The sequence below is a fragment of the Pediculus humanus genome, genomic scaffold (assembly GCF_000006295.1).
Source record: "Pediculus humanus corporis 1103172108290 genomic scaffold, whole genome shotgun sequence".
NCBI classification, from domain to species: Eukaryota; Metazoa; Arthropoda; class Insecta; order Psocodea; family Pediculidae; genus Pediculus; species Pediculus humanus.
Window position 1 is genome coordinate 1149596 of NW_002987859.1, and position 26208 is coordinate 1175803.

General features: G+C 29.9%; 4 protein-coding genes across 4 annotated transcripts; 1 reads left to right on the forward strand and 3 right to left on the reverse strand.

Annotated features, from left to right (window-relative positions):
* Window positions 1-2408: 2408 nt before the first annotated feature.
* Phum_PHUM540430 (proton-coupled amino acid transporter, putative) lies at window positions 2409-8974 on the forward strand (the record flags this gene model as incomplete). The annotated part of the gene is made up of 9 exons (XM_002431623.1): window positions 2409-2477; window positions 3046-3149; window positions 3752-3889; window positions 4079-4264; window positions 4350-4521; window positions 6891-7166; window positions 8207-8385; window positions 8471-8637; window positions 8724-8974. The coding sequence occupies 9 exons, from the start codon at window positions 2409-2411 to the stop codon at window positions 8972-8974; spliced, it is 1542 nt and encodes a 513-aa protein (XP_002431668.1).
* Window positions 8975-11598: 2624 nt separating this feature from the next.
* Phum_PHUM540440 (uncharacterized protein) lies at window positions 11599-16086 on the reverse strand (the record flags this gene model as incomplete). Its single annotated transcript, XM_002431624.1, has 2 exons — window positions 11599-13713; window positions 13792-16086. The coding sequence occupies 2 exons, from the start codon at window positions 16084-16086 to the stop codon at window positions 11599-11601; spliced, it is 4410 nt and encodes a 1469-aa protein (XP_002431669.1).
* A 460-nt stretch (window positions 16087-16546) lies between these two features.
* Window positions 16547-18960, reverse strand: Phum_PHUM540450 (uncharacterized protein; the record flags this gene model as incomplete). The annotated part of the gene is made up of 3 exons (XM_002431625.1): window positions 16547-16808; window positions 17596-17740; window positions 17925-18960. The coding sequence occupies 3 exons, from the start codon at window positions 18958-18960 to the stop codon at window positions 16547-16549; spliced, it is 1443 nt and encodes a 480-aa protein (XP_002431670.1).
* A 3396-nt stretch (window positions 18961-22356) lies between these two features.
* Window positions 22357-25815, reverse strand: Phum_PHUM540460 (nuclear transcription factor, X-box binding protein, putative; the record flags this gene model as incomplete). The annotated part of the gene is made up of 12 exons (XM_002431626.1): window positions 22357-22575; window positions 22659-22859; window positions 22950-23186; window positions 23270-23499; window positions 23576-23748; window positions 23841-24052; window positions 24134-24265; window positions 24341-24571; window positions 24645-24907; window positions 24988-25166; window positions 25254-25390; window positions 25474-25815. 12 exons carry the CDS (start codon window positions 25813-25815, stop codon window positions 22357-22359), a joined length of 2556 nt encoding a protein of 851 aa, XP_002431671.1.
* Between the last annotated feature and the right edge of the window lie 393 nt (window positions 25816-26208).

Genomic DNA, 26208 nt, shown 5'->3' on the forward strand with positions numbered 1-26208 from the left:
ATATTATCATCACGGTAACAAACGCGATGTTTATACTTTTTTTTTTGTTTTAAATTAAGTGAAAATCGTAGCGTGAAAAATCGATAAACGAAAGCAAAACAAACAAAAGAAAGCAAAAATAAACGAAAACAAAAACAAACGAATCCGATTTCCCGGTTTTTTTTTAAAATTTGTTATATCGGTCGATAATTTTTGATTCACTTTTTTTTCGAAGTTACGAAAAATTCTCACGCTTAAATTTTAAATTTTTTTTTTTTTTTTTTTTTTAGAGTGAACGACAGCAAAAAATAAAAACAACATAAACGTTGACGATATTTTATTATTATTATTATTTTTATTATTATTTTTCTGGCACGATATTTTAAAATCCCTCACATAAATTAATTCTCGAAGGAAATAAAAAAAAAAAATTTTTTTTATATATGAGAATCGCCCCCGTATTTTATTATTATTATTTTTTTTTTTGTACGAACAACCTACAACAACCAACAACAACCAACAATATTTTGCACAAATGGAATATTTATAGAAAATTATTTTCGAATGGAAGATTTAAAAAAAAAAAAAAAAGAAAAAAGAATTTTAGCAATTCAATTAGTTTTTTTTTTATTTAGTTCGAAGTTCGCGTTTGTTATCCGACGAGTTTTATGTGAAAAAAAAAAAACGTTCGGTTTTTTAAACGGAAGCCATTTTAGTTCGCGAACGGGGGAAAATTTTTTTTTATTTTTAAATTTAACGGTTTTTTCGAACCTTTTCCGTTATTCGTAACGATTTTATTCGATAATTTAAATTGCAAACATTTTGTAAATTTTTGCTTTTTGCTATTGTTAACTTATTGCTTTGTTTGTTTGTTGTTGTTGTTTGTTATTCAATTCGCCGTGTTTAATTTAAATTTTTTTTGCTATAATTTATGATTATTTTTTGCTGTAATTTACGAATTTTTCTTTTTTTTTGTTGGATTCATCTATTTTTCTTCCTTCGGTTTTTGTTTTTAGTAAAATAAAAATAGGAAAAATGGATTTATCGAATCGATAACGGCGATATATCGAAAATGTGTTTTTTTTTTTTTAAAACAAAATGACGTCAAAATTTAAATTTATTGATTTTATTATTGATTGATCGATCGATCGATCGTTTTTTTCGTATGGGTTTTACATTTTATTTTTTTTTTAACTTTTATCCATTTTTTTTTTTTTTTTAAAGAGTCGACATTATTTTTTTTGTCGAATATTTACAAAAAAAAAAAAAAAAGGATACCGGATGTTCTTATTCGTTAATTTAAAATTTAAAAATATTTAAATTTATTCACGGGTTATTTTAATTTATTTTTTTTATTTTATTTTTTTCAAAGTAAAACATGTTTTGTTTTAACCGGAAGACTTTGAAAATTTCTTTTTTTTTTTTCCTCTCTTTCGATCTTACACGTTTCGATATTATTTTACGTATACGATACGATATTTCGATATGAGAAATCGAAATAATGACGTGTACTTTTTGATTTTTTAAAAAAGAATTTTTTTTGCGGTTTTTCTGATTTTTTTTTTTTTTTTTAATGTGAAAAATGAGAAAGTCAGGTACGAATTTAAGAAAAATTGACGTAAAAATTTGTTGAGGTTGCTTCTGCTGTCACTGCTGCTGTTTGTTGTTGTTGTTGTTGTTACTGTTGCTCTTCTTCTTCTTTTTATTTCGTCTGAGGGTGTTTTAAACTTTCCAACCAATAATTTTGTTAACAACGAACTTGGCCTTTAAAAACAACGAAAAAAAAAAAAATGGTTTTTTAAAATTTTCGATTTCGCATTAATGAACGTGTCACGAGTGAGTTGGTGACACGTCACATTTTTTAACCAGTTAAAAAATGTAAAAAAAATTTCATTTCACGTCTCGTCGTCATTTTGTTTATGCGAAATGGGTTTTTTTTTTTTTTTTTTTTATTTTGTGGCAGATTTTTCACGAAATCATATTCATGCCTCATTAAACAACAACTTCGACGTAAGATAAATTGCAATGAGAGAGAGAGAGAGAGAGAGTGAGAGAGAAGGATATTATATTGTTTGTTCTTAACAGGAACATTATTCAGTTGTTCAAATGTTACGCTGCGAACGTATAAATTTTACGCATTTTTTATAAAAAAAAAAAAAAAAAGGAAAATTATCGAATAATCGTGTGAGAGTGGGTGTTTGTTTGGTTGTTTGTTTTCACGTTTTGTTTTTTGTTTTGAAATCGTTTCGAATTGGGAAAATCCAAAAATAAAAAAATAAAATTCTCAATATTTTAATTATTGTTATTTTTTCGTTTTAAAAAATTTTTTGAAATTAATTTGTCACGAAAATTATTGTAACAAACATCGCGAAAACAAACAAACAAACAAAGAAAATATTTAATATAAATTTTCCCGAAGGAAATCAATAATGGCGGAAAAAGTTGAAAGTGTTTCGGAAAATCCCGCGGAAAAAGTGGAAAATGAAACAGAAGAAGAGGTAGGGATTTAATAAAAATGGATTTGTTGTTTTTTTTTTTTTTTTTTACTAGCGATGACGTTTGTTCGTTTGTTTGTCGTTTGTTTGTCGTTTGTTTTATGGAAAATACATTCGAAAAAAATCTGTTGAGAAGTATGATTAATTAAGGAAAATATCCGCAACGGAAACTTTTTTTTTTAAACGGAAAAAGCCAAAAAAAAATTAATTCCGGTTGTTAATAAGATGATGATGATAAAATTACTACCTCTATCATCATCATCATCATTATTATTATTATTATTATTGTTTCCGAAAAAAAAACAAAAACTTTCTAAATTTTTTTTGTTGTTATTATTAATTGTTAAAGAATCGCCTTTGGCCGATCATCAAGTTTGTTTTCTCCAGTTTATTATTATCATTATTATTATTAAATTCCATGGAATTTTTTTTTCTTTTTTATTAAATTTTTTAATCAAACAAACTCTTGAAAAAAAAAATTTGTTATTGTTGATGTTGTTGAACAAACGCAAACAAACCTCACAAAATTTGTTTTTCTTTTTAATAAATGACACGTTTTTGTTTTTTTTAGGATCCCAGCGTTCATACTTTGGCTCCAATAACAATATTAGCCAATTACGAAAAGCCTAAAAATGGCGGAACAAAAACGGAAATGGATGATTTCGTACGAGCAAAGTGAGTACTCAATAAAATTATTATTATTATTATTATTAGTGTTTTTCTTTCGAATGAAAATGAAGATGAAGAAGAAGAGAAAACGAGGATTTTTCTTAACCTTAAAAAAAAAAAAAATTTTTTTTTCTTCTTTTTCTCTCATTAAGATAAAAATTTTTTTTTTTTAAGGCCACAACCGGGTAATTAATTGCTTGGCTGCGAGTTAGACGATTTCCATTTACACTTTTGCTAAAAGTCGAAGATGCAATAAAGATTATTATTATTATTTTTCTTTTAAAATTTCAAATACCAATCGAAGTAGAGCAAATCGATTATTATTTTGTTTTCCGCAATAAATCTTTGGAAAAAAAAATTTATCTTTGATGGAGTTAGAAGAAAAAGTGTAATTTTTGCTGTCTTTAATATTTGCGGAAAAAAAAAAATTTTTTTTGATGATAATTATATAATTTAAAACCGGAAACGTTGCGTCGCGAATTTTTTTTTTTTTAAATATTATTTGCTATTATCACGCGTAATGATTTGAAGAGAGGATGGGTAGGGGGTGGGGGAAAAGGACAACAACGTTAATTTAAAATTAATTAATTAATTTTTGCTATCGTCAGGTTTAAAAGTCAACAACACGGAGAATTTTCATCCGTTATAACGAACGGATCTACGACTCCATTGGTTAGAGAAAATGTCGTCGATGAAGAATCCGGTTATAATCCGTTCGTTCACAGGAAGTTGGATCATCCAATGTCGTAAGTTAAATTTCTCTTATAAAAAAATTTTTAAAATGGTCGTCAGGTTCGAAAACGTTAAAAAAAAAAAAAAACAATTTTTTATTCTGCATAATTTTTTTAAGTGTTGGCACAACCCTCCGGCGATAAACATTAAACCGTCGATACTCGTTTTATTAAAATATATTATTATTATTATTATGATTTCAGAAACATTGACACGCTCATACACCTTTTAAAAGGTTCTTTAGGCTCTGGTATATTAGCCATGCCTTTAGCTTTTGCAAATGCCGGACTTTTCTTTGGAGTTTTTGCCACGATATTAGTCGGAGCCATTTGTACCTATTGCGTACACATGTTGGTCACGTGTGCTCACACGTTGTACAGACGTATGAAGTAAGTATCGAATTCGGAGTGTCTCTGTACGAAAAAAAAAAAAAAATCTTTTTACTGATGATTTTTTTCTTTTACTCCCGTACAGAGTACCGACATTGGATTATTCGGGAGTTGCCGAAGCATCCTTTCTCCTGGGTCCTCAACCCGTGCGGAAGTATCGACGGTTAGCAAAAGCTTGCATAGATACATTTCTCTTCATAGATTTGTACGGATGTTGTTGCGTTTATGTCGTTTTCGTTGCAAGGAATCTTAAACAGGTAACGAGTTAAATCCTTTTAACCATTCCAATCCGGAGTTGATCGGTCCTCCTTTTCTCTCTCTCTCTCTCTCTCTCTCTCATCATTTTTTCCTTTACGTGCCACTGCTGCTGAGAGTAAGGGATTTCGTAAGGAAAAGAAATTTGTTGTTTTTTTAACATTGTTGAAAGTTCAAAAGTTTAAATTTTTCATTTCGAAATGATCGCGTAAAGGTTTAGAGATGGTCGTGGAAAAAGAAAAATTTGAAATTAAAATGCGAGTCATTATCATCATCATCATTCAAATCATCAATAGCGGAGTTGCCGAAGTAAATAGTAAACGAACGACCCGACCGGTAAAAATAGGTCGAGGTGATCCTGTAGTAGTACGTCAATCCCGTTGGCCATTCAAATCGGTTTTAATTTTCACGTGTAAACCAACCTATCATCATTATTATTATCATCATCCTTGAATTTTCTTATGCGAAGGGGAAGGATGAAAGGATTGTCTGAGTATTCGAAAAAAAAAAAAAAAACTACTTTCGATTAAATTTTTCGACCTTGAATTTATTTTTACCACTGAAAGCGAGTTGTTTGTTATTGTTGTTGTTGTTGTCGTTACCAAGGCTGTGCCAGTTAGGTATACTAACATCAAAACCTTGAACATCCTTGAAATAACATTTGAAAAAAAAAATTTTTTATTTTTATTTTTAACGCAGGACCAGTTTTCAATGTTTATACGGTTTTCTTATTTTTTTATTTTTTATTTTTTGTAATTATTCAAATTCTCTTTTAATTTTAATTTTTTTTTTGGGGGGGGCGACAGGAGGGGGAAATCTTTATTCGTGAACACGTTAAATTCCGTTATTATCATCATCATCATTTCCATTGTATTCAATGACTTTTTGATGTTAGACTAATTAAATTCAAATTTTTTTTTAAAATGATAATTAACAAGTTCTTGACTTTTATTGTCAAATTGTTTATAATTTGTTGTTTTTTTGTTGTTTAATTAATTAATCATTTTTTCCCTCATTCGTATTAATTTTATTCTTCGAAATGATTCAAAATTTTTAATTAATTTTTATAATATTTGATACTGTTTGTTTGTTTGTTGTTGTTGTTGTTGTCGTTGTCGTCGTTGTACGAATAATATTTTTAAAAGTTATGTAATCTCAATTAATTTATATCAGTTTTTTTGCACCGTTTTTGCACTTGCTGTTATTACTTTTATTATTATTATTATTATTATTATTTAAAACGATTGTTTTTCCGGGGTTGTAACGATGATGAGAATGATGGATCGGCGGAGGGGGGAAACGTGTGAGAACAAACGTTTCAACTCGACATTGAGAATTTTTAGTTTTCTATATATACGTCACCGATTCGTAATGTTTTTATTTTTTTTGGAGATCATTTTCTAATCTTAATCGTTTGTAATTACGTCACGATTGATAACACTTCCTCCCCTTTCTCCCTTTTACGGGGGGAGGGGTGGAAGGGGAAAGAAATGTTTGTACAGAGCACGATTGTGCGATTGGATACAAATCGTCACATTGTTTGTGGTGACTCGAATGAGAAAATGAGTGTTTATTATTTACCTTTATAATTTTCTTAACTCTCAGCAAGAGGCGCTACCACCCCCTTTTTTCTGATGACGTCATTTCCTTTACGTAAACCCCGTCGCATTATGTAAAAAAAAAAAAAAAAAAAAAAGCCTAAATTTTTCTAAATCCTCTTCAAAAACAAAAAATCTCATATTGGTAGTGACAAAAAACAAATTTTTATTATTATTATTATTTTCATTTTTTTTTTTTTTTTAAATTTAATATGTTGGCATCCTGTATTGATGACTGATCCAGTAAAAAAATGTTTATTAGATATTTGTCGAATTATCTGGAATTCTTTTGCAGATAAATTTGCTGATCGATAATTGAAGGAGTTCAGCTTTAAGTAAAAAAATAAAAAAATTAAAAATGACGTTTTCCCTGCCTTTTTTTGTCGCGTGTACGTGCGTGTAAAATCAAAAAAAAAAAAGTCGGGGAACCTTTTAACCTTCTGGACTGAAATCGACCATCGACTCGGATGATTTTATTACTCTTTTATTTTTTAGGTACATACTAATAAAATTCTAAAAATCGTTCCTCTTCTCTAACGAGAGAGGTTCGCATACAAAAAAAACCTATTCGTATTATTATTATTATTATTATCATTACGTAAATAAATACGTTTATTTTGGTTGTTGTTGATGTTGATGATGATGATGTTGATTGATTTGAAAACGTGACGTTTGTACAATTCATAATTTTTTTATTTTTATTTTTTCTTTTTTTCTTTTTTTTTTTTTAAAAAAATTGTCGTAAATTATCGACGGTGTCGCAACAAACACAGGTTGTGGATCATCATTTGGAAATCGATTACGATGTACGTTTATACATGGCCATGCTTCTTATACCATTGATACTAACGAATTTGATACACAATCTCAAATGGTTGGCACCATTTTCAATGATAGCCAACATATTAATGGCGGTCGGAATCGGTATCAGTTTCTACTACGTATTTAACGATTTACCACACGTCACGGAAAGAAAATATTTTTCGAGTTTTCAACAATTGCCATTGTTTTTTGGTACCGCCATATTTGCTCTTGAAGGAATCGGTGTGGTAAGTTTTTTTCATATTAAATTTAACCGTTATTTTTTTTTAAATTCATCGTCGTCGTCTGCGTCGTCTGCATCGTCGCAATCTGCGACGGATTATTATTATGTTTGTTACGTTTAAAAAAAAAAAAATTAGAAAGAATAAAAACGAATCTTTACCGTAAATTTAAATTTAAATTTTAAAAAAATTCTTTTTTGATTGTTTTTATTATTATTATTATTATTATTGAAATTAATGTGTTAATTGATGCTTTTTTGCTTTATGTTCCATCGCTTGTTTAAACATAATTATGTTGTCATTAAAAAAATGATTAAAATGCGAATCAAATATGGAGGTTGTGTTGTTTATAAGTAACTACAAGAATTTTAGGTAACTGAATAGGAGGAATAAGAGAGGTAGTATTCCTCGAGGAAAGAAAGGTAAATATTACAAAATTTATTTTTGTAATAAATAAATAAATAAATAAAATTCTTTCTCTCTCTCTCTCTCTCACCCTCTTTTTTTACGCGATCGACGTGGTTTTAGAATATAGAAATGAGTCTACAAGAGATAGAAACGGGGGGAAAAATAAAATTCCAAGTTTATTAAGTAAGAATGAGGAGGGGAGGGGAGGGGGGGAAATGATTGTTGAATTTTTTTTCTTTTTTACACTATGAAAAAATTATTTCTTTCTCCTGCCACGATTGCAATCACTTAAAAAAAAAGAGGGGAAATTTTTCCAGGTTTAGGTTTAAATTTTGCAAAAAAAAAAAAAAATTGCGGGGATTTTTTAAAAAATTGTTTTAACAGGAAATATTATTATAAAATCGAAAAACCGGAAGTTTTAATTTTTTAACTGTTTGTCCTTTTCGTTGCCCCCCCCCCCCAAATTAATAACGGATTAATTGTATGATGGACGCGAAAAAAAAAAAAAAAATTAATTTAATCGCGTCGCGTTACTTTTTTTTTTTTTTTTTTTATCGTTGTTATTGTTATTGTTGTTATTGGTACTGTTGAAATTTTAACGTGTCACTAAAGATTAATAAAATTTGATTTCACGATAGGTAATGCCACTGGAAAACAACATGAAAACACCGCAAAAATTCATAGGATGTCCAGGAGTATTAAATATTGGTATGACTGTCGTCGTTATATTATATACGGCCGTTGGATTTTTCGGTTATTTAAAATTTGGAGAAGATACTCAAGCTTCAATAACGTTAAACTTGCCCAAAGATGAATTGTGAGTACATTTCCTTATCATTATTATTATCATTATTATTATTATTTTTCTAGAACATTTTTCTTATATTTTTTTCAATTTATAGGTTGGCACAATCCGTTAAAGTAATGATAGCAGTCACCATTTTCTTAACGTACAGTTTACAATTTTACGTTCCCATGGGAATAATTTGGAAAGGTTGTAAACATTGGTTTCCAAAAAATGAAGTTCCAGCCGAATATTGCATCAGAATATTTTTAGTTATTTTATCGGGTTCGTATTGAACGATTAAAAACTCCAGTTGTCAATCGGATGTCACACGTCATCGATTATTAATTTGAATTTTATTTTTTTAATAGTTGGCATTGCTGCAGCCGTACCAAATCTCGGACCTTTTATATCTCTCGTCGGTGCCATGTGCCTTTCAACACTAGGATTGATATTTCCAGCGGTTATTGAATTGGTTACGTTTTGGGAAAAACCCGGAATGGGAAAATTCTACTGGAGAATATGGAAAAATATTTTTCTCATGCTTTTTGGAATTTTGGGTTTTGCAACTGGTACAATATCAAGTTTACAAGAAATTATGGAAACATTTAACAGCGAATGAAAAAACGATCGGAACGATTAAACAGAAAAAAACACCAACGTAACAATATCTTTAACCGGAAATAGATGGAAAATTCGTTATTTCCGTTCGTATTTTTTCTTAAATCGCATATTAAAACAAACGCCGTAGATTCACGCCTTAAACTAATTTTTTATCTTTTTTTTTTTTTTTTTAATTGTAATTTCGCGACCCACGAAAAAAAAAAAATCGGAAGTTAAAAGAGAAAAATGCTCAAAAATCAATATGGCGTCGAAAAACGTTATTGTCAAAGCGAAAAAAAAAAAAAATTTCTATTTCTATTGTTCTATTCGAAATGATTGACGGTTTCGCAAATTAAAAAAAAAAAAAAAAAAAAAAAAAAGCCTTTTTCAAAGGCTTCAGGAAGTTAAAAGTAAAACCGGAAGTCGAAAGAATTTTATATATATATATATATATATATATATATATATATATATATATATAAATATTTTTATTTTATTTTTATTTTTTTTTGTCGAGTAAATGTAAGATAGTTAGTTAGTCTCTGTACCTGTGATATTTTAACTCAGTGAGTTGTTAAAAAAAAAAAATATTTTAATTATAATTATTATTATTATTATTATTATTTTCATCATCATCATCATCATCAGCATCATCACGATCATTATTTTTACCGTGTGATTATTTATAATCATCGTTATTATTATTATTAAAATTAAATCGTTGAAATAAATTGGGTACGTGACGAGTAACAACATGTCGCGATTTGTTTTTTTTTTTTTTTTTTTTTAATTTCTAACGACATCATCGTGTGTTTTATATGTTTATCAATCAATCTATGAATCTCGATAATTAAATCAATCAATCAATCAATCAATCAATCATTCGTTATTGGAAAAAGACAAAAAAAAAATCCCGTTTTCGTCAAATCCCCTTCGAAATCGTCATTTAAATCAAAACGCCCCTTCATTTTTATTTTCGTGCTTATATTTCATCATTTTTATTATTATCATCATCATCATCATCATCATCATCATCGTAATAATCATCATCATTATTATTTTTTATATAAATATTGATTTTAAATGGCGATACATAATTATTATTCGTAAAAAAAAAAAAAAAAAATCGTTGAAATCGATAATTTTTTTTATTTATTCGTTTATATTTCTCGTCGGCAAAAATTTGATTAATTATTATTTGTTACTATTTATTTATTATTATTATTATTATTAATATTATTATTAATATTATTACTACTTACGTAATTTATTATCGAAAAGTGAAAACAACGGGGGAAAAAACAAGATGGATACCTTAAATAAAATAAAAAAAGGATAAAAAGGAATGTTAATAATAAGCGGAACAAATTCGGTTTAAAATTCCCGCCAAAATTAAAAAAAAAAAGATCCTAAATAAGATAACGGATAAAAATATCATAAGCTAAACGTAAATAATAAATCTCATAGATAAAATTTGCGGGTTTGCATTTCGACCACTACCGCGTCCACCACCGCCTTGTTGAAAAAAAATTTTTTTGACGGTTGAGTATTTCGAATGTTCCAGAACTTATGCAGTTAATATGAAAATTTCGTTGTGTTGTGCGTGTCGATGATTTTGATGTTCTTAATTTGGCTTTTTTTTTAGTTTTTTTTTGATTTTAAATTGTTTCCATTGAATTTTCTATTTATTAAAGTATTAATGAAATGTTTTTTAATTGATTTTCGATTAATTAAAGTGATAATCGGCGAAAAATATTATCTTTTGTCATTTCGGTTTTACAATTCATAATTTTTTTTTTTTTTTTTTTTTTAATTTGCTTACCAAAATTTCTGATTATAATTTTTAAGTTTAAAACTTTATTATTTTTATTTAATAACTTTTTTAATAATATATATTATTATATATATATATTATTACGTACATTATTTTAATAAATTTTTATTGTATTAATTAATAATATAATTCTAATTGAAATTGAAATAAATGACTTTAATGGTGACATTTATATTCTATTTTATTTTACCGGTTATTTTAAAGTGTAATGATTATGGATGAAGACATCGAGAGAAATCAGGTAAGATATATAAATTATAATTTTATTTTCGCCATAACTTTAAGTAATTTCATAAAAACGTTAATTTATTTTAAATTATTTTTTGAACGTTAATGAAAATGAAAAAAATTTTTTTTACATTTTGCACATAATTTGAATGCAATTTTAATGCGACATCTATCGGATGAAAAAAAAATATTAATGTTCGAGTGCAATTTTAATGCGACATCTATTGAATAAAAAAAAAATGTTTTACAAGGTCAATATATTCAATAATGGTAATCAAACGTTGTATATGTATTGATTTTTAGTGACATTTAACGAATAAAATTTAAACTAAAATGGCGTTTGAAGCCAAAGGAAAAAAAAAAAATAAGTATACGATTGTTGGTGATCAACACGATTGTAATTCAATACCGTAACAAAAAACAATTTTTTTTTTTTTTTTTTAAATTATTTTACAGACGTTAACAAAATTTTAATTATTATAATTATTATTATTATTTATAAAGCTAACAACCGTTACAAACGATAAGATAAAATTTTTCTTTTTTTTTTTTTTTTGTATTTTTTTTGCTTTGTAATCATTTTACAAATCTGGAGGCGGCGGGGGGGGAAACTGAAAATGCCATCTATTCAAATGAATAATTTTAGCTTCGTAACCGAAAAGAAAATAAGCGGCAACCAAGACGACAGCAATGCAAAGAATTACTTGAACGCATAATTCTCTATCCAATGATGAAGCGATTGCCTTGTTTGTTTCGACAAAATTTCTAACGGCTTCAACTCCAGCAGCCGTGCAAGCTCTTGCTAATCTTATGCTTAATTCGGTTACGTCATCCGCCGCGGACTCGTTGTTTGTTCTTGTTGTTGTTGTTGTCAATATTTGTTTCGTTGTTTGTTTTTCTTCTTCTTCTTCTTCGTCAGAACGTTTTGTTTTGGTTTGACGTCTTCGATAAGGTCTCCTTGGTTGTGAATAATTTTCATCATCGGAATCGTCAGGAGTTGCATATTCTTGTTGACGTCGCATAGGACGAACGGGAGGTGGAAGATGAGGAAGTTCTTGTACGAAAGACGATTGATTTTGTTGTTGTTGTTGTAGTTGTTCTTGTTCGTGATTTTGTCGTACCTTTTCCCAAGGTATTTTCGAAACGATTTGATCAATGAAACTATCCGGTAGTGATATATTACCCAATGAAATGTTACCACCGGTGTTGTCTATATCTTGAGATGCTAACCTATTACCTTGAAGTTCTTTGACAAATATTTGTCCGGCTTTAACTTCGTGAACGCTTATCGAACCAGCTTCTAATTCATCAACTTGAAGTTTTTCTAATTTTTTAGGTATTTCAATTGTTTGTTCGAATTGTTCTGGTTGCCGATGTTGTTGTTGTTGTTCGTGCGGTTGTTGTTCTTGTTCTTGTTGCGAATAAGTCGGAGCGTGATGATTTTTATGATTTTTTCTTTCTAACGATGCATAACCCATATCTACATCCACGTCTAAATAATTTTCTTTTTTATCAGATTCTGGTTTTTCCCTAGTGCTGCTTTCAGGTAGTGCATCATCTGCCATTTTGTTCTTTTCCGTGAGTAATCTTTTTTCTTCTTGTATTATATCTTCTATTTGTCGAATGACTTCAGCTTTTAGTTCTGCATCTATCATGTCGCCTTCGTTGTTTATACCTTTTTCTCTTAGTTCTTCTTCTTCTCTTTTCATTTCTTCTAAAAATTCCTGTTGAATTCTTAATTGTTCGTGACTGAATTCTTGAATTAAATCATCTTTATTATTATTATCATTAATATTTTCGTTTGAAAAATGTTCTTCGACGGAAGGAGTACTTTCTTGAGGTGGTAGCATCTCTTGAAAAATTTCTTTTTCAGGAGGTGGTTCATGTACGAAAACGGTAACTTCTCTTTCGATGGGAAATTCATCGTCTGCTAAAATCGACATTGATATCCTTTCTTCTTTTGTTTCGACATCAAATGAATCATCCGGACCTTTGCTTTTCTGTCGCGGTGGTCTAGGGGGAGGTGGTAAAGGACGTCCTTTCATTTTTTCAAAAACTTTTTCCGTTTGAAGATCTTTAACGCTTTCGGATACTTCGATTGGAAAAAGATCGGTTGATTCCGGTAATGGTTTCCTTTGTATTTCGGAGTACGTTCTAAATGACTCTTCTTCGGCCACGATTTGTTCTTTTTGTAATTTTTTATTTTTTCTAGGTGGTCTCGACGGTCCTAAAGTGCTATAATTTCTTAATGGTCTAACGGGGGTTTTCTTCGAATAAGTACTGTATATGGGTACGGAAAAATCTTTTTTCCTTTTTGGTGGTGGGGGCCTTTCGGGTTTTTTTTTCTTTTTCCGCCTTTGTGGTTTTATTATCGTAGGTTTTCCTATTGTCGCATAACCGAATCCGACGATATCCGATTCTACGTTTTCGATGATACTATTTTGTATCGGTTCTTCCGAAGACATCAACGGTAACACTCTCGAGCAAACAGTTTCCTCCGTTGGTTCTGTAATTTCAAATGAAATTTCATTTTCCAATTTTTCTAATCCAGTTTCGGATTGAAAACTGCAGCTAAATTCTTCTTCAGTGACGAATGATTTTAATGATCTTGAACCCGAGGATCGATTTCTTTTTGGCGGAATCGGAGATTCCAAATCAAACTTACGAAGAACTGCCTCATTCGATTCAATCACAATCTAAAATACAAACGTATAGGTTAAACAAACAAACAAACAAACGAATGATGCAAAAAAAAATTTTTTTGTTTGGTTTACCTGTTGAGGAGCTTGTTCTTCGTCGGCCATTTTAAATTTTTCTGACGCCCTATTAAACTTTTGTTTATTCTTCTTTTTCCGTGCCATTGGTACCGGTGGATTATCGATCGAATTATTTGCATTATACCAAACATCGGAAAATTTTTCGTTTAAAGAACAATTTTCCAAAGATGACTTTTCCGTTGCCAATGGACTATCGGTAACAATTTTATGAGATCTTGGTACTTTGTAGTATTCATATTCTTTAACCGGTCCTGGAGTTTTATAATAATCACTAACATCTTCTTCTTCTTCTCCTTCGTAATCGACGTTATCATATCTACTCATGTTAACATCTTCGTTATCGTAATCGCAGGACGTTTTTTTAACATTATCATCATCGTATTTCGTAGACAATTCGGAAACGACAGCTTCTTCATTTAATAATGATTTCGATTGAGATCTACTTTTTCTTCCGGGTCTCCTCGGCGGATAAGTTTTATAACCTTCTTCCGACAGCGACGGATCACTCTTATATACTTTTTTAAGAATCGATTTTTTTTTAGTCGAACCCGAACGCGTCGGTCTCATGGGTGGAAGTTGGTATTGCTCAGGATTTACGTTTTCATCATCCATGTAATCCATTTTGGCCAATGCGTTCATTCCGGGTGATTTAAATGCTTCTCGTATTTCGTGGGACAAATATTTACCCATGTCTATATCGTCTTGACTTATACCTTTTTGTCTTAGGAAGTATTCGTCGCTGTTGATTTCTTCCAAGACTCCTTTTTTCCTACCGTTAAACAAATCACTTTTGGTTATTTTTTCCAATTGATCGTCATCGTCTAAATATTCGATCTGTCGTTGGGATTCTCTGTCGTAATCCATCGTTTCATCATTCAATTCTCTTTCTTCGTAATCATTGATCGATTCGCTTTTTCTCGAATCGATTTCTCTAACGTCTTCTTTTTCCATATCGTCATCCGCGTATTTTAAATCATCGAGTTTTTTAATCCAACCTTCCGAACTTGTACTGGCGACTGGAACTTCGACATCTTTCATTCTCGGTGGTGGCGTTCTACCTCTCGTCTGTTTCGGTGATGACGTAGTATATTCGGCTGAATTTTTTCTAAATAGTTTCGGGTAGGTTTTGAAATCGAATTTACTACCCGATGATACCGATGGCGAATTCAAACTTCTCGTTCTTTTAAATTTTGGAATTTCTATCTGTGGTAAATTGGGTCGTTTAGGTAAGTGAAATTTACCCTTTTCCGGCAAGTGAAATTTTGCTTTTTCCGGTAGGTGAAATTTAGGTTTTTCAAAATGAAATTTACTCTTTTCCGGTAAACGAAATTTTGATTTGTCAGGCAAGTGAAATTTTCCTCTTTCCGGTAAATGAATTTTTTCAGACAGATTAAATTTGGGTCTTTCCGGTAAGTGAATTTTTTCAGACAGGTTAAATTTGGGTCTTTCCGGTAAATGAATTTTTTCAGACAAGTTTAGTTTCGGTCTTTCCGGTAAATGAATTTTTTCAGACAGATTAAATTTCGGTCTTTCCGGCAAGTGAATTTTTTCAGACAAGTTGAATTTGGGCCTTTCCGGTAAGTGAATTTTTTCCGACAGGTTGAATTTCGGTCTTTCCGGTAAATGAAATTTCGATTTGTCGGGTAAATGTATTCTCGAAGATTCCGGTATCCGAAATTTTGATTTGTCCGGTAAATGAAATTTGGCAGATTCGGGCATGTGAAATTTCGGTCTCTCCGGAAGTTTAAATTTTTTACGATCGGGGAAATTTATTTTAGGAACGTGCATTTCCGGTAAACGAAATTTACTTTTTTCTTCGTCTTGGGCAACGTTGTTTTCTTTATTCAAAGAAGGTCTTCGAATGTTTGAAAATTTCGTACGAATCATTCCGGCTTGATTACGTAATTTTTTCTGTATGTCTTGTGCTTGATGACGTATTTGTTCTCTTCTAGTTTTTTGTAAAACTCCGCCGTGTTTAGGCGGCGTGTCTTTTATTTCAACGTTTCCGGTTTTAACATCGACATTTTCAACGGAAATCGTCTTTTGAGGAACAATATCGGGAACATCTAATTTTTTAACGGTCGTCGTTTCTTCCATTTTCGGTTCGAGTAATATTTCATCCTGTTGTAATAAATTTTGAGGCGTGGCTGGAATTATTTCAATTTTAATATCACCTTCCAGATTTGATTCTTTCGATTTATTTATCGAATCGTTTGAAAAATTAACGTGACGTGTGGTTTCGTTAAGTGGAATGCTGGATTTCGAAGGTGATCCAATTTCTGCTGTTATCATATTTTCATTTTTATTCGTTGCTGCTGCTGTTGTTGTTGTTGTTGTCGTTGTTGCTGAATTATTTTCTTCTCCTGATTGCGGGGGCGGGTTGATGGGTTCGTAGACGTGTTCCCTGCAAAAAAAAAAAAAACAAATTTTATTTTAGAATCGTCTGCTGCAAATCGAGTCCGATGCACTTAATGGGTCGCAACAGAGAGGTCAAAAAAAAAAAATTAAAAAAAAAAGAAAAGTTGCGAAATGATATGACGACGACGTTCGTTCGTACGTTCGACGCGTTCACTTTTTCCGAGGTAATTTAAAAAAAAAAAAAAAATCCTGGCTTACGATCAAAATCCCTGTTGGATTTCGATTTTTCTAAAAACACATTGATTGGTCTGACACATGGGGATACGATTCGGGAGCGTTTATTTTTTCTTTTTTTTTATTAATGATAATAATAATGATGATAATTATTAAATTCTTACCCAAGTGATTTAATCATGTCTGAATTTCTTCTATTGTTTTGTGACTTACTACCGAATAATGAAATTCTTTCAGGTAGCAAACTATCCGTTTGAAAATATTGACAAGCGCATCGAACTTCTCGACCAATCGAAGACACGGAAGATTCTCTCGAACTTATTTTTTTATCTCTCGTTAAAGACGAAGATTTTTCTCTTCTCAAAGGTAAAGATTTTTCTCTTTCTCTAAAACCATCTAAATTTGGATTTTTATTATCCAAACTATCAGACGATCTTCCTCTTTTCAATTCTGTTTTCTTCATTTGATTTTCTTTTTTTTTTTTTTTTGTGTGTGTTATTCCCCCCGAAAAAAATTTTTTCCCACGGTTCCCGAAATTTTTTTTTTTTTTTTTACTCGAACGAAAGAAAAAAAAAAAAATATTTAAAAAATTTTTTCACAACACATTTTCATCATGACCATCATCCAACCTCGGATTTATTTACACCCCCCCGCGCTTTTTATTCTTCTGATGTTTGTTACCTACTGAATCGTATTGCACACCTTGCTCGTATATTCCCCCTACCCTACCCCCGCCCCTCCTCTCGTTTTTTTCTTTTTTATTTCAAAGGAGCCAACATTTTTTATTTAAGATGTCTCTCAAATTCAAATTAAAACACGCAACAAATAATAATAATAATGATACGTACGTACGATTTTTGTTTTTTTTTTTTTTTTTTTTTTACCGTTCTTTCGTTTCTTTTTGATATTTTAAAGACTAGTCAGGGATTGGTTGGAATTCATTCAAAAAATTTGAAATAATTTTTTCTTTGTTTCTTTTCGAATAAACCATCGAAAGATGACGAAAAATGACGAAAAAAAAATTTTTTATATTTTTTTTCTAAGCCTGCGCCTTTTGTGTCGCGAACGCGTTTTAAAAATTTGAATTTATTTATAAACTCTCCTTCTCGGTTCTTACATAATTTTGGAATTTCCCAACGAACAAACGAACGAAAATAATAATAATAATGATGATTCGTTTTTTTTTTTTTTAAATTAAATTTTACGTACATGTATTTTTTCCACGTTGCTTCATCGAATGGAGGTTTGTCCAGGTACGTCCATGGATATCCTCCTCTTTCTCTCAACCTTTTTAATTCTTCCCAAAGATATGTTTCCGGTGGTACCGGAGGATTGTATTCTTTAGGCGAAACACCTTAAAAAAAACCATAAAATCCGTTACGTAATACCAGACGATAAAAAATAATAAAAGATTTATTAAAAACGTTCCGCCATTTTTTTTTTTTTTTTTTTATTTATTAACCGTGAAGTAATACCTAATCGTAAAAATGAAATAGTAATAATAATTTTAACGATTCAAAATGGCGGATATTACTTACCTCTTATGTGAATATCATGCAATGATAATTGATCACCCGGTGATTGTCTTTCTCTCGATCTAGATCTTTCTGCAGCTTCTTCGTATGGTTTTTCAATTTTTTCATTTTCTTCCCATTTTATGTGACCTTTTGTTTTTTCCAAATACGTTTTAGATACTTTTGCAAATATGTTAGATAAAGTTTCATTATCGATTATTTCTATATTGTTATTATTATTATTATTATTATTATTATTATTATTTTCATTTTTCGTTTTGAATTCTCCTTCTACGTCTTCTTCCGCGCTCGTTTCCAATTCTACATCAACGTTTAAAGTCTTGTTATCGTCACACACTTGATTATAACCCGAATATAGTTTTTTACTGTCAAGCGTTGATGTTGATGCTGGTGGCGGTAGTGGTGGTAATGGCGGTGGTGGTCCTTCCGAAGAATTAGTTACCGAAATGTCTAAATCACTTGAATCGCTACTCAATTCTCGTCTTCGCACTATAAACGGTCTTTTGTGAACGTTATCACTCGATTTGAGTTTTTTTATCGGAAAATTACCAAATTCGTCACTTTCTTCCGATTCCCTTTCGATTCTATCCGTGTCATCGTCGTATTCTTCTTTGCCCCCCTCGTTTTCACCCACGTTTATACCCACAACCGTATCATCGTCCAAATCGGTTACCTGTACGATATCACCGATCAAATCGTCGCTCGTTTCACTGTCGTATAATCCGCTTAATCTAACGTTTGACCAATTATCATCACCAGACGACGACGTTATTCCCCTTTCGCACTCATCATTTTTTCTATTATCATTATCATCATTTTTATTATTGTTATCTTTTTGATAAGCTCCGCTGCTTTCACTTTCGTCGTCTTCTAATATACACGATAAACGTACGTTATAACTATCGTCGTCGGACACTTCAACGGGTTCTAAATTCGTCAATTGTTTTAATATTATTTCCCTCAAATTTTCATCGTCATCCTCGTCTTCCATTCCCTTATTATTATTATTATTATTATTATCACCCTCTTGATTATCCATTTTTAAAATAACCTATAATAATAAAACAAAATTCTAAATACTATTCACGTGAGAGAGAGAAAGAAATTAATTCGAGATGGAAAAAAAAAAAAAAAAAAAAAACACGTCTGACGCGTTACTTGCTAAACATGAAAGCGACAATTTTTTTTTTTTTTTTTTCTCTATAATTTAATCATACGTACGTAATGTTTAAGTTGGCTATCTTGTATGTGACGTCACTTGTTTAAATTTCATACGTCACGAGAAAATACAATTGAAAAAGAAAAGAAATCACGCGAACCTGAATAATAAATAAACTAAATAAAAAAAAAAAAAAAAAAAAACGATAAAACGTGACGAAGTAACAACAGGAAAAAATAATAATAATAACACTCGTATATTATAGTATTATTATTATTTTTTTTCATCCCGTCTCATTATTATTATTGTTATTATTATTTTTTACGCACTATTGAAACAACAACTGATAAACTGTTAATAAACTCGTTACATCATTTAACATAATGAAAAAAATTTCAAGGCTTACGTGAATGAAAATGAATGAATTTTTCAATCGATCGATATTTATTTTTTTTTTTTAAATATTCTAGAAAGAAAAAAACGAGTAACTGTTAACTCCCCTATATCCCTTCTCCACAACTTCACTCCCTTCCCCCCGCACAATCACTGACGACGACGTTTTTACGACAGGAAAAAAAAAAAAAATTTTTTTAAAGTTCGAATCGGTTAATTAAAAAGCAAGGACGGATTTTTTTTCTTATGAATAAATAATTTAAAAGTACAAAGCAAAGTTACAAGACCGTTAATTTAACACTGTACGTCTTTTCGAAAAGTTTTATTCTTTTTAAATTCGAATCAATCAGTTTTGCCAATCGTAAAGGAAAAAAAAAAAAAAAAAATTTTTTTTATTTTCTTTCAATGGTTGACTTTTTTTTTTTTTAATCGTTAATATTAATATTATTATTATTATTTTAATGAAATTCGACAGCAACGTTTACCGTTTTTTTTTTAATACGATTGTAGTAGTATAACGATTAATCGATTTTTTTTTTTTTTTATTATTAAAATTCAATCGATTAATCAAGCGAATCGTTTTTAATACGTTTCGAGATTTATCGATCCGTGAAATTTATTCGTTCGCATAAACTTTTTAAAAAAAAAAAAAAAAAAAAATTTTTTCCGAGTCACAATTAATTAAATTTTGTATATTTTTGATAAAACGAATTTTTTTCCCCTTCCCCCCAGTTTTTATGAAAAACCCGCGAAATTTAAATTTTCAAATTCTAAGAATTCGAAACGTTCGAAAATGACGATGATGGTGATGGTGATGATGACGACAGTAGAGTTTTGAAAAACAAATTTTTCCGAACGGAAAAACGAATTTTTTTTAAATAAATAACAAATATTAATTACTATTATGATAATAATAATGATAATAATGATAATAATATCTACCGAATTTAAATTTTTAAAAAATTTTCAAAAAAAAAAAAATTTTTCGCACGAACGTTTTTCTTTTTTGTACACAAATACTTTACGCGATTCACTGAATTTAAATAATAATAATAATAATAATAATGATAATAATAGAAAATCACACGATAACGCGTCGAACTCTCTCGAAATAAGGAAACAATAATACGTTTTTACAAACAAAACACACGAATTATTATTATTATTATTATTATTCTTTTTTCTTTTTCGTGCGAGATACGGAATCCCTGCCAAATATTTTTATTATTATTATTATTATTATTTTACTCTCTCGAATTCTAGAACACTCGGATTAACCAAAAAACAAAAAAAAAATTAGAAAAATTGTAAAAACAAAATGGCGGATTATATCGCGAATCGTGTCGGTCAATAGAAAAACGAAGAAGAAGAAGAAGAAAAAACCGTCGTTGAAAATCATCGATCGAATCGAACTGGGAAAGAGAAAAAAAAAAAACAAAAAAAAAATTTTTTTTTCTCTTTTCAAAACGTTCGTCGCGTTCGTTTTCGAGATATCGAACGGTTTTCTTTTTTTTTTTTTTTTCAATGATTATAAAATTACACAAAAATTTTTAAATTTTTAGCCAAGTTTTTTTTTTTTTTTTTTTTTTCTTTCGCTTTTTTTATTTTTTGAAAAGGAAGTCATCGTCGACGATGAAAAAAAAAAAAAAAAAAAAAAAAACAAAATGGCGACGATAGGAAAAATTTTTCCGCGCCAAATTTTTTATTTTTTTTTTATTTGCTCATTATTTAATTATTATTATTATTATTATTATTATTATTATTACCAGTTAAACTTTATTATTAACGATTTCAAAATTAGTCGTAAATTTAAAAAAAACGAACGTTTTTATTATCAGCGAACGGATTTAAATGAGAAAATAGTAATAATAATAATAATAATAATTTTAAATGAACGTACTATATATATATGAGCGAATTATTTTTCGATTATCGTAATAATTGGGTTAATCCGCCGTTTTAATTTATTTTCATTACTATTCGAGAACGTTCGACGTTCAAAAGACGTTCAAAAAATTAAATTTTTTTTTCTTATTTCCCATCATATTAATGATAGAACGCGTAAATATAAAAATTTTTCTCTTTTTTTTTTTTTTTTTTTTGCAACGAAATGAATTCCACAATTTCGTCAAGTTATTAATAACAATGTTTTTTTTTTTTTTTTTTAAATATCAATTTTATAAATATTATTATCATTGCCAAAATGATTTTTTTTTTTCTGGCATAAACACAACAACAACTTAAAATTTGAATCATCATTTTTTTTTTTTCTCTTATTTTTATTTTTAAATCATCTGATTTTCTTTTCTTTTTTTTTTTTATTTCACCGTTGTTAGTTTTTTTTTCTACGAAATATTTAGGATCCGGATTTGATAACGATTAATAATACAGCAGAAGAAATTAATGGACGACAACGAGAAGAAACTCATGGAAAAACTTATTTGTTATCAGTGAAACTATAACAACGAAAACAATGCAATTATCGACCTGTTATCATCATCTTATCAACGATTTACGGGAACTGCATGGATTAAGCACTACGAGAAAAATTGAATCTGTGGAAAAATTTGTTAAGAATCAGATTTAAATGGAAAAAAATCAAAGGAAAAGAATTTTCACCCGTCGTGGAAACTATTCGAGGATTTAAATTAGAAAAACGCATTTTCCTTTTTCATTTTTTTTATTTAAAATATTTGAGCAACAATTTAAATCAATTCAACCGTCATATTTATATATACATAATAAATATCACAAAATTTATTAATTGACATTATTTATGCGTATGTAAGTGAAATACCAAAACGACGACGAAACCCTGTTTAACAAATCACCTTTTGGAAAAGGAAAAAAGGAAAAAAATAAAGGAATCAAAGGAAAAACCAATCACTGCATCAAATAAATAATTGTTACTATCGTTCCGAAGAAAGCACTCAATATGAATATCCAATATTTGGACGCAAAGGACGGTTTTTCTTCCTCCACCATTTTCTTTTTCTGTTTTCCTTTTCTTCCCGTTCTGAATTTATTTTGAAACTTTTCATACTCGTTCAACGACCTCTTTTCTTCTTCTAATTTTCTCTTTTCCGTTTCGAGTTCTTTTTCCTTTTAAGTAAAAAAAAAAAAAAAAAAAAAAAAAAAAATTAAAAACTCATCATTTCCGGTAAAATCGCTAAAGATGGACTCACCCTTTTCTCTTGAATGCTTTTTATCAAACACGTTTCGTCGCAATCTAAAAATTCTTTTTTACAGGCTCTCGCCATGTCGCACGTGATTTCCTTTTTAACTTTTCCACATTTACATGATTTTTTGACTTTTTTACGACAGGAATCAGGATCGGGACAATCACCCACGTGACAATCTGATTTGCATTTGTGACCGCAGGGATACTGGAAATTTTCAAACGAAAAAACAATTTATTTTTTTTTAAATGACTGTTTTGTAAACGATATTTTTCTTATTTTTTTGTTTCTTCTTACGTTTTTCGGACATTTGTTCCCGCAGCTCAATAGCTTGTCCTTAACATCATCCTGAACGGAATTCAATTCTGAACATTTATTGATGAGCATTAAAACTCCGCAGTGACATTTGGATTTAATGTTTTGAGTACACGGAGGACACGGTCCCGAATGACACGGTTTGGGACATTTGTGACTACATCCGGGAGGTCTAACTTTTAAACATTCGGATTCGCATTCCAAACAGCTTTCGTCGGCCTGATAAACAAAGAAAATAAAAATGTGTAAAAAAAACGTTGTTGTTGTTATTATTATTATTTATAAATTTATGAGAGCCTTACGAAAAATGAATCTCCCGCTCCGCTTACGACGTGACACGGCTTTTGGCAAGTGTGATTTGTACACTTGAGTAAACGTCCGCACGGTCGATGACAAGAAGATGGTTTGGCTTTGTAACAGGGCCAATCGCAAGTTTCGTGACCGCCTAAACACGTCACGGAAACTGGAGCTTGACAATCTGGACACGGCAATTTGCATTTTTTTTGCTTTGGCTCGGATATTTCCCAAGGACCTGATACGAAGATATCATAACCCTTATCATCGTTATCAATGATAAATTATCATCATCATGGTAACAATCAACCAACCTGCCGGACGATGGTTGTCTTCGATTTTCACCCAAACGGCAGAATGACAAGGAGCGGGACATAAATGATCGCAATTACTCCTCGTTTTGTTACATATTTGTTTACAGGGTGGACATTCTCCGAAGTGACAACTGTGGGGTTCCCGTGACGGATGATGACAAGTCGGAGGAATTCTAAAAAAAAAAAAAATGTTAATGAATCGTTTAAAAAAAAATAAAAAAATTTAAGAAAAGAAAATTGTAATTAAAAAAAAAAAAAAACTCACGAGCATTTTTTATTGCATTTGGGCGGACATGTTTTTTTTTGACGACCGCAGGGAACTGTTATCGATGTTTTTCCACATCTACATTTAACATGTGCAACTTCGGGGCAAGGATAACATTGACCCTTGTGACAAACCAATGGACATTTATGATAACCGCATTTCAAGGTTTTCCCACACGGCTTTTCACACGGCAAACAATTCATGTCGCAACACTATTTTAAATAAATAATAATAATAATTATTATTAATTGAAATAATTAACGAAATGCAAATAGAAAAAAAAAGGATTCAACCTTTCTGTTGCAAGCATGTTTTAAACAATTTTTTATTCTTTTGCATTTCGTTTCGCAAGTGAAACTTTTTTGACACGGAAGTTCTTTTTTGTGCAAACCGCATCTGCATTGTTTTTTTTCTATGACCAAACACTGAAAAAAAAATTTATTTATTATTTTATATAAATATTTGAGAATTATATTTAAAAAGGATAAAATGAAAGCTACCATTCCACATTTGTCTTTGTGACATTTTTGAGGGCATTTGTGAATGCCGCAATCTAATATCTTGTCACACGTTTCGTTACATGTGGGTACGTCAACGGTGCAGGGTAGCAAATGATTTGTTTTCCCACAAGGACACGTTCTTTCTAAAGATGAAGGACAACAACCGCAAGGACCGGAATGACACCGAATCAAACACTTATGAAAACCGCAGGATAAAGGTTTTCCGCACACCTGAAGTCATTAAAACGCTATTATTATAATTAACGTGACAGAAAAAGATTTATAATAAGAATTAATATAATACCTTCTCGCATTGCCAATTGGGAGTCAGGCAAGGTTGCTTTCTTTCCTGTAAACCGCATTGACATTTTTGAGAGCTTTCTCTGTTGCATGGAGGACAGTCTCCAGAGTGACATATTTGATCACAGTTGTGCTTTTTGCATAAAAGTGGTTTACTGCATTTAGAATTGCAAGACCAAAGTTTATTACTACACCTGGAATGCTTAGGACCTTTTTTACCACAGTGACATTTCGCCTGTACAGTCTTTGGACATGGCGGACAAGGACCTTTAAATATAACATCAAATTATTCAAAAAAAATTTTTTTTTAAAAACTATATAAGTTGGGGAGTAATATGTAAACATACCTGGATGACAAAGTAAAAGACAGGAATGACCACATTCAGGTTTTAATTTTTTACCACAAGTTTCTCCACACGAATGAGGAATAAGCCAAGGATGAAATTCTGGATCTTCAACTTTACCGCAGAAGCAATAACTTTTTTGAGGAACACTTTCAGGTTTATAATCATGCCTGCATTTGGGACTGTAAAAAATCAAATTCGATTCATTCAAAATGAATAATTTTATCATAATATGCTTGAAATTGGAGAGAAAAAAAAAAAAAACCAACCAAGCCCATAAAATTTGAGTTTTACGAAAAGCTGGCAAATCTTCCTGTGTGAGTTTTTGCTGATGTATGCTATCGTTTGCCCATTTAACAATGCAAATCAAATGAAAACAACTATAACATTCTAAACAATTCCAAATCTGAAAACAGAAATATATTTTGCAGTTGTTCCTGAAATTAATATTCACATAAAAAACAAGATGGAAAAACAAAAAAAACATACAGTATCAGCTCTCTTAATGCTACCGATACAAATCAAGCATATTCCAGCACCTGATTGAAAAGCATTTTCTAAAAATTGTTGTGTCCTTTCAACTCCTTCATGTTTATCATTGAATTGATCATAATTTTTAAAAACAGAAGATAAAATTGATTCGGATTCAAGAGGTTCTTCATCTGAAGAAGACTCATATTCTTGTTGTTCCAGATGTTTGTTCACAGATGCTTGAAGTTTTTCTTGTGCATTTTTAAATTTTATCTCAGCTGTATTTTTATTATTAGCTACGGAATTTTTATTTTTCCACGGATTTTGACTTTTATTCCAAACATTTTTATCCCCATTCATGATCGATTCAAGTATTTTGTCTTTAGTAGTAGTAGTAGCAGTAGTAAAGATATAACGTGTATATTTATTGACTTAACCTTACTTTGACTGAAAATGTTACAAATCGTAAAAATGAAAAAAATAATTTTTAAAATCAATTGATATTTTTTATCCTTTTTAACGATTATTATTATTATTTTATATATATTTAAAATTTAAAAAAAAAAAAAAAAATTCAGTCTACATTTTTTTTTTTTTTTTTTTTTTTTAAATTAGCAAAAATACTCATCAAGTTTTTAAATAAAAAAAAAAAAAAAAAAAAAAAAAAAATTAAAAATAAAATAAATTGGCAAGGGGAAACATATTGAAAAGGGAAATTTGTCGACAAAACTTTAAGCGGTTTTTTTTTTTGTA